The sequence below is a fragment of the Bison bison genome, unplaced genomic scaffold (genome assembly GCF_000754665.1).
Source record: "Bison bison bison isolate TAMUID 2011002044 unplaced genomic scaffold, Bison_UMD1.0 scf7180017864280, whole genome shotgun sequence".
NCBI classification, from domain to species: domain Eukaryota; kingdom Metazoa; phylum Chordata; class Mammalia; order Artiodactyla; family Bovidae; genus Bison; species Bison bison.
In genome coordinates, this window is record NW_011494852.1 from 7,523,929 (window position 1) to 7,532,543 (window position 8,615).

Here is an 8,615-nt window from a genome sequence, read left to right on the forward strand (position 1 = left end):
CTTCACATCAACTCTCACATCCATACATGACCACTGGAAAAACCATGGCCTTGACTAGACAGACCTTTGTTATCAAAGTAATGTCTCTGCTTTTGACTATGCTATCTAGGTTGGTCATGACTTTCCTTCCAAGGAGTAAGCGTCTTTTAATTTCATGGCTGCAGTCACCATCTGCAGTGATTTTGGAGCCCCAAAAAATAAAGTCTGACACTGTTTCCCCATCTATTTGCCATGAAGTGATGGGACCAGATGCCATGATCTTCGTTTTCTGAATGTTGAGTTTTAAGCCAACTTTTTTACTCTCCTCTTTCACTTTCATCAAGAGGCTTTTTAGTTCCTCTTCACTTTCTGCCATAGAGTTCTTTAAATCGGGATCCAGCAGACAAACAGCTCACCATCTGCTTTTGAATGGCTATAAGGTTAAAACTGGTTTTTACATTTTTCGTGTTTGGAAAAAAATCAGAAGAAGAATATTTTGTGAAACAAAAATTTTACGAAATTCAAATTTCTGTGTCCATACACCATATGTAGTATTACAACATAGCTACACTTATTCAATTATATGCTGTCTAAGACTCCCTTTGAGCTTATAACGGCTGAGCTGGGTAATTGTCACAAAGACTGTATGTCCTATAAAGGCTAAAACTTTTACTATCTGGCTCTTTACAGAAAAAGTTTGCCGACTTGGGCTCTAAAACTCAACTTCTAATCTGTGTTATTCTTAGTTTGTCTTTTATTTTAACTATAAGATGCAACCCCTTATTCTACCCCCAACATAGAACAATCACACCACAGCGCTTGTTTCCTTCTTTTTTTTGTCCAGATTTGGAGTCTAAGTATTTCACCAAGAAGTTATTTCCAGAAAAGGATATTTGTGGAATATATTTGTTTCAGTTGCAGACAGTGGACGAAAGTCAAGCTTCTATCCATGAGGACACCATTTTCAGAAGTGATTTGCAGTGTAAACATGAGTTTGAGAGACAAGAAGGAAATCAAATGAGATGTGCTAGTCAAATGATAACCCAAAAACGTATAGCTCTTCCTCTACATGAGAAAATTCATGCTATAGAGAAATCATATGAATGTAAGGAATGTAGGAAGGCTTTTAGACAACAGTCAGTTGTCATACAACAACCAGTATGAATTCTGGTGAGAGACCCTATAAATGCAAGGAATGTGGGAAAGCCTTTTGTCGTGTGGGGGACCTTAGAGTACATCAGACAATTCATGCTGGGGAGAGACCCCATGAATGTAACAATTGTGGGAAGACCTTTAGGCTTCATTATCACCTTACTGAACATCAGAGAATACATTCTGGTGTGAAACCCTATGAGTGCAAAGAATGTGGGAAGGCCTTTAGTCGTGTTCGAGACCTTAGAGTACATCAGACAATTCATGCTGGGAAGAGACCTTATGAATGTAAGGAATGTGGGAAGACCTGTAGACTTCATTATCAGCTTACTGAACATCAAAAAATTCATACTGGTGAGAGGCCTTATGAATGTAAAATTTGTGGAAAGACCTTTAGGGTACAACGACATATTAGTCAACATCAGAAAATTCATACTGGTGTAAAACCTTATAAATGTAATGACTGTGGGAAGGCCTTCAGTCATGGTTCATACCTTGTTCAACATCAGAAAATTCATACTGGTGACAAACCCTATGAATGTAAAGATTGTGGTAAGTCCTTTAGTTTTCATGCAGAACTTATTCGACATCATAGAATTCATACTGGTGAGAAACCCTACGAATGTAAAGAATGTGGAAAAACCTTTCGTCTCCAAACAGAACTGACTCGGCATTGTAGAATTCATACTGGAGAGAAACCCTATGAATGTAAGGACTGTGGGAAGGCCTTTATTTGTGGCTATCAGCTGACTTTACATCTGAGGGTTCATACTGGTGAGATTCCCTATGAATGTAAGGAATGTGGGAAAACCTTCAGTAGTCTCTATCATCTTACTTAACATCACAGAATTCATACTGGTGAGAAACGCTATGGATGTAAAGAATGTGGGAAGGCCTCTCGCCTTCAAGCAGAACTTACCAGACATCACCGAATTCATACTTGTGAAAAACCCTATGAATGCAAGGAATGTGGGAAGGCCTTTATTCATAGCAGTCAACTTATTTCACACCAGCGAATTCACACCAATGACAACACCTACGAGTGCAAAGAATGTGGAAAGATTTTCAGTCGTCGCTACAATCTTACTCAACATTATAAAATTCATACCGGTGAAAAACCCTATGTATGTAAAGAATGTGGAAAGGCCTTTCGCTTTCAAACAGAACTCACTCAGCATCACAGAATTCATACTGGTGAAAAGCCCTATAAATGTCAGGAATGTGGGAAAGCCTTTATCCATAGCAATCATCTTACTCAACATCAGAGAATTCATACTGGTGAGAAACCTTATGAATGTAACGAATGTGGGAAGACCTTTAGTCGGCACTATCATCTTACTCAACATCACAGAATCCACACTGGGGAGAAACCCTACATATGCGACAAATGTGGGAATGCTTTTATTTGTAGTTATCAACTTACCTTACATCAAAGAATTCACACTGGTGAGATTCCATATGAATGTAAGGAATGTGGAAAGGCCTTTAGTCGCCAGTATCATCTTACTCAACATTTTAGACTTCATACTGGTGAGAAACCTTATGGGTGTAAAGAATGTGGGGGTGCCTTCCGTCTTTAAGCAGAACTTACTCGACATCACACAATTCATACCGGTGAAAAACCCTATAAATGTAAAGAATGTGGGAAAGCCTTTAGTGTTAAATCAGAACTTACACGACATCACAGAATTCATACTGGCGAAAAACCCTATAAATGTAAAGAATGTGGGAAGGCTTTTATTCATAGTGATCAACTCACTTTACATCAGAGAAATCACCTTAGTGAGGAATCGCTATGCATAATGTAAAGAGGATATTGATTGGTTGCTAAGTTGTGTCTGACTCTTTTGTGACCCCATGGACTAGCCTGCCAGGCTCCTCTGTCCATGAGATTTCTCAGGTAAGAATACTGGAGTGGGTTGCCATTTGCTCTCCAGGGGATCTTCCTGACCCACGACTCCTGCATTGCAAGTGGATTCTTTACCATCTGAGCTACCAGGGAAGTCCCTACAGAGGATACAGTGACCTTTAGAAAATGCTTTTTATAACAACAGAGAATTCATAATTAAAAATTTTACTTGTTAGGGAACATGTGGTAATCCCCTTTGCTTCATGCTTAAAAGTTAACAGAAATAGTTTTATACTACATATATTGATTTAAAGAGCTGAATGAATTAAAGCATCACCCAGTCTTGGTTAACTGTAGAGAATGATACTGCTGCAGTGCATCTCAAATCAAGATGAAGGATACCACCTCCCCACAAAAATTGTTGTTGACCAGCACTTTTAAAAGGCACAATGACATTGGATTACCAGATAAATAAAACTGAAAGAAAAACAAACATACAAAACGAAAGCCCCCAATTTATTTTACTACTTTAAAAAATATATTTATTTTTGGTTGTGGTGGATCTTCATTGTTGCATGAGGGCTTTCTCTAGTTGCAGCAAGAGGGGGCTACTCTTTGTAGTTTTGGTGCATGGGCTTCTCATTGCAGTGACTTCTCTTCTTACAGAGCATGGACTGTAGTTGTGGCACATAGGCTTAGTTATCCCACAGCATGTGGAATCTTCCTGGACCAGGATTGAACCCATGTACCCTGCATTGGCTTATGGATTCTTAACTGCTAGACCATCAGGGAAGTTCCCCCAATTTTTGTTATTGGATTTAACAGACATAAATTGGCCCTGTCATCTTTCTGTGAATAACTCTATAAATATTTGCTCTCAGTGTCTGTACCTTAACTCATTGCAGACCAGAAGCAAACAATCTGTGGACCAGCATAAGTACACGGACCACACTTTATACAGCATTACAACAGAAAAGAATTCTGTTAATATGACAGATGTGGGAGAAGACTTTAGCCATGGCAAATTTTTACTAGAGTTCTCATAATTCCATTGCTGCCTGTGTGGTATTGGCAAGGTGCTCTTCCCCTCTGTGCCTCAGTTTTAAAGTGGTTATAGTACCTACCTAAAAATACTGGCAACCCACTCCAGTACTCTTGCCTGGAAAATCCCATGGACTGAGGAGCCTGGTGGGCTGCAGTCCATGAGGTTGCTAAGAGTCAGACACGACTGAGCGACTTCACTTTCACTTTTCACTTTCATGCATTGGAGAAGGAAATGGCAACCCACTCCAGTGTTCTTGCCTGGAGAATCCCAGGGACGGGGGAGCCTGGTGGGCTGACGTCTATGGGGTTGCACAGAGTCGGACGTGACTGAAGCAACTTAGCAGCAATAATACTTTTCTAAGGATGAAATTTTAATTTTAAAAGAACTTTAGAAGAGAATGTGTTCAATAATTATTACTTTCAGTGATATTAGTAAATTCATGTGAGAGGAAGACCCTGTGAATATAAGGAATTTTTAAAAACTCCACTGAATTTCATTTTGTTTACTTAAATAATTAATTATGGACAAAGTCTAGTAAAATAAACTTTCACTTCTAAAATTAAGAAGTCATTTCCAAAAACTAATGTGAGAAGGAAATCTCTAGAGTTGATAAATGTGGAGATTATGAGAGAAAGCTTTTGAAGAATCTGGGAGTGCTGTAATGCTTTTTCTTTTATAATCCATAAAGCAGACATGTTACTGTCTGCTTTTTCTGCTCCAAATTCATGATAAATTAGAAACTAACAATGAAAAGACCACTGTCTATTTGGAAAAATAAAAGAAAAATGCAGTGAATAATATAATGGCCTCTCTAGAATCAATGATTGTTAATATGTTCTCTGATTTGCTTTGTATAATTTTTGACATTTTTTTACTGTAGTGTCTGAGTATAAATACAGACATTAGATATCATGGAGCGTCCCTGGTGGCTCAGACAGTAAAGAACCTTCCTGTAATGCAGGAGATCCAGATTCAATCTCTGGGTTGGGAAGATCCCTTGGAGAAGGGAATTGCAACCCACTCCAGTATTCTTGCCAGGAGAATTCCATGGACAGAGGAGCCTGGTGGGTCACAGTCCACCTCGTCGTAAAGAGTTGAACATGACTGAGTGAATAAGCATGCATATAGCCATCATAACATTTCACCTCTCTATATATCATGCAACTCCTAAGAAAAAAGACTGCCTCCTACTCAATCACTATGTAACTTCACACTGAAGGAGATTAACAATAGTACCATATCTGTAATACTACAGATAGATAACCAGTGCCTTAAGCCAACATATCTAAAAGAATGTCTCTGGGAATAGTAGTATTTAATGGTACTGGGGAAATGTTCTGTGGTCACTTATGAACGTCTAAATAATAAACCCCTTCTAAGAAAAAAATGCTCAGTATCATATAATTAAAGACTTGAGAGGCCTACAATAAAGAAAATTTGCTTAGCTTTGTTTATCCTATTGTTTCTTAAACTTTACTAAGGAAGTCTCATTCACAACACCTAATATCTTCAGGATGTGAACCCACATGGAAAATGCTTCCATAATGAGAGAGTCAGTTCCTAGGCAGGTTGATAAGGAGTCTAGGGGTCCCCAAGGAGAGAGGGGTCTGGAATTCTCAAGGAGGAAGAAAGGACAAACTTTTTTTCTTTCTCCACATTCCTTAGGATTATATAACAATAATGTATCCTGCCTAAGGACAGTCTTTGGATTCAACCTTCTGTTATCTTAAAATGTTAATTATGGGAGTAGACCTGGTCTTTACAAGGATGTATCTTGCCTGAGGACAGTGTTATCTTAAAATGTAAATTATGGGAGTAGGTCTGATGAGGTCTTTACAACCTCCAGATATTCTTTGGATTATATAACCTCATTGTTAACACTAGCAAGGGGGTACTCTTTCTACCCCCTTCTGATGCCTATGTCAGAAGCTTTCTCTATCTCCTTTATACTTTAATAAAACTTTATTACACAAAAGCTCTGAGCGATCAAGCCTCGTCTCTGGCCCCGGATTGAATTCTTCTCCTCCGGGGGCCAAGAATCCCGGTGTCTTCGCGTGATTCAACAACAACCTTTCAATAACTGAAGAAGAGTGACCCTCAAGATGGACAGTCCAGATAACCACGGCAAGTGCTTACCTATGTTGAGAAAGGAAATGCATGGTGTGTTTCTCTGTTGCTCATATCTTCCTCTGCAATCAACTGCTTGTGCTTTAAATGTAGGGCTGATACTTTCTACAAAATTAAACACTTATTTGATCTAGTTTTTTATATGGACATATCATGATGTATTTAAACCTCTTATTTTTTAGTGTTTAGGTTTAACAATTTTTCAGTTTCAGATATATCCTTGTCTGTGACCACTGGTTTGTGTGAACTGGAATTTCCTTAATTGTACACATGGAAAAGTAGAACTGCTGGTACATTATATATTCTTTCACTTATGTTAGATATTGCTAAATTGATCATAGATTAAATACACTTCCAATTCTACTAGATATTGTCTAGTTGTTCTCTTAGACTCCTATTGAGTTTTCCTACAGCTTCATATTAGGTATAAGCTTTACTAAATGTTTTGATAAATTTCAATTTCAGTTGATCACTTTTCAAATGTGTTTCTCAGCCAGTCATTATTTCTTTACTTTGAATTTCCTGTTCTTAACTTTCTCCATTATTGTTGTTCTGTTGTTTGTTTTCTAATAGGCTTGAGTGGTATTCTGGATACTTCATTTGCAATCATTTTCTCCTATCTTAAATATAGCATTAGTTATCTATCTACTGAACACTTATCCTATTTTTATGAGACAGATTTCTAAGTTATAAATTGTATAATCTATAATAATAAATTTTTTCTAATATTTATACTTATTACTTTACTTTTCTTCTTATGATAGACACTTCAGAACAAAGTTGAGTATTATGGTAATCAGTTCAGTTCAGTTCAGTCACTCAGTCGTGTCTGACTCTACGACCCCATGAATCACAGCACGCCAGGCCTCCCTGTCCATCACTAACTCCCGGAGTTCACTCAAACTCATGTCCATTGAGTCAGTGATGCCATCCAGCCATCTTATCCTCTGTCGTCCCCTTTTCCTCCTGCCCTCAATCCCTCCCAGCATCAGGGTCTTTTCCAATGAGTCAACTCTTCGCATGAGGTGGCCAGAGTATTGGAGTTTCAGCTTTAGCATCAGTCCTCCCAATGAACACCCAGAACTGATCTCCTTTAGGATGGACTGCAGTCATCAATTTCTCTGAATTTAGAAATGTCCCAGTACTTAATCATTTACTCTAATGTTCACTCTATTTGGAGATAAATTCTCCTTGTTGCCTCTAAATGATTTCCTTCAATATTTGTAGGGGACCATAAATTTCCTTCAGTATTTGTAGCGGACCAGAGAATACCTCGGAGAAGGCAATGGCACCCCACTCCAGTATTCTTGCCTGGAAAATCCCATGGGCAGAGGAGCCTGGTAGGCTGCAGTCCATGGGGTTGCTGAGGGTCGGACATGACTGAACGACTTCACTTTCACTTTTCACTTTCCTGCATTGAAGAAGGAAATGGCAACCCACTCCAGTGTTCTTGCCTGGAGAATCCCAGGGACGGGGTGGGGTCGGGGGGCCCTGGTGGGCTGCCATCTATGGGGTCGCACAGAGTTGGACACGACTGAAGTGACTTAGCAGCAGAGAATACTTTTGTTTGCTAGTGACTGCTGAATTTTGTCCAAGACCATTTTGTTATCTATTGATAAAATCTTGTGTTTTTCACCTTAAATTTATTGATGTATTGATTTGTTTCTATCTGTTTCTTGATGTAAGTTTATTGGTGCTTTGATTTGTTTTTATTTAAAATTAAATTTTAAACAATTCTTGTAATATACTGTGATTTTTTTCATACTGCTGAAGTTCATTTGGTAATACATTATTTAGAATGTTTCCATCTATAATCATATGTGAGGCAGTATTATAGTTTTATTTTTCTTTGATAAGGTTTTAGATTTGTAATTAACTGTTCTTTAAAAACTATAAACAATCTATAAAATATGATTTATATATTTAATACATATTTGATATCCTTGCCATAAATTCAGTTAGATCTAGAAGGTTTTTTTTTTTTAATAAATTCAGTTCAGTTCAGTTCAGTCACTCAGTCGTGTCCAACTCTTCATGATCCCATGGACTGCAGTACACCAGGCCTCCCTGTCCATCACCAACTCCCATAGCCTACTCAAACTCATGTCCATTGTGCCGGTGATGCCATCCAACCATCTCATCCTCTGTCGTCCCCCTCTCCTCCCGCCTTCAATCTTTCCCAGCATCAGGGTCTTTTCCAGTGACTCAGGGTCTTTTCCTGATTTCTTTGCATCAGGTGGCCAAACTATTGGAGTTTCAGCTACAGCATCAGTCCTTCCAATGAATATTCAGGACTGATTTCCTTTAGGATTTACTGGTTGGATCTCCTTGCAGTCCAGGGGACTCTCAAGAGTCTTCTCCAACACCACAATTCTAAAGCATCAATTCTTCAGCCCTCAGCTTTCTTTATAGTCCAACTCTCCCATCCATACATGACCACTGGAAAAACCATAGCCTTGACTA

At 38.5% G+C, this 8,615-nt stretch overlaps 1 protein-coding gene across 1 annotated transcript in view; it reads left to right on the forward strand.

Annotated features, from left to right (window-relative positions):
- LOC104995354 (zinc finger protein 546-like) overlaps positions 1–2,995 on the forward strand; it is a 14,447-nt gene extending 11,452 nt beyond the window's left edge. Inside the window, 2 exon segments of the mRNA XM_010849229.1 lie at positions 824–1,132; positions 1,135–2,995. Of these exon segments, the coding sequence (XP_010847531.1) occupies positions 824–1,132; positions 1,135–2,939 (2,114 nt within the window). The 3' untranslated portion in view covers positions 2,940–2,995.
- The last annotated feature ends 5,620 nt before the right edge of the window (positions 2,996–8,615 follow it).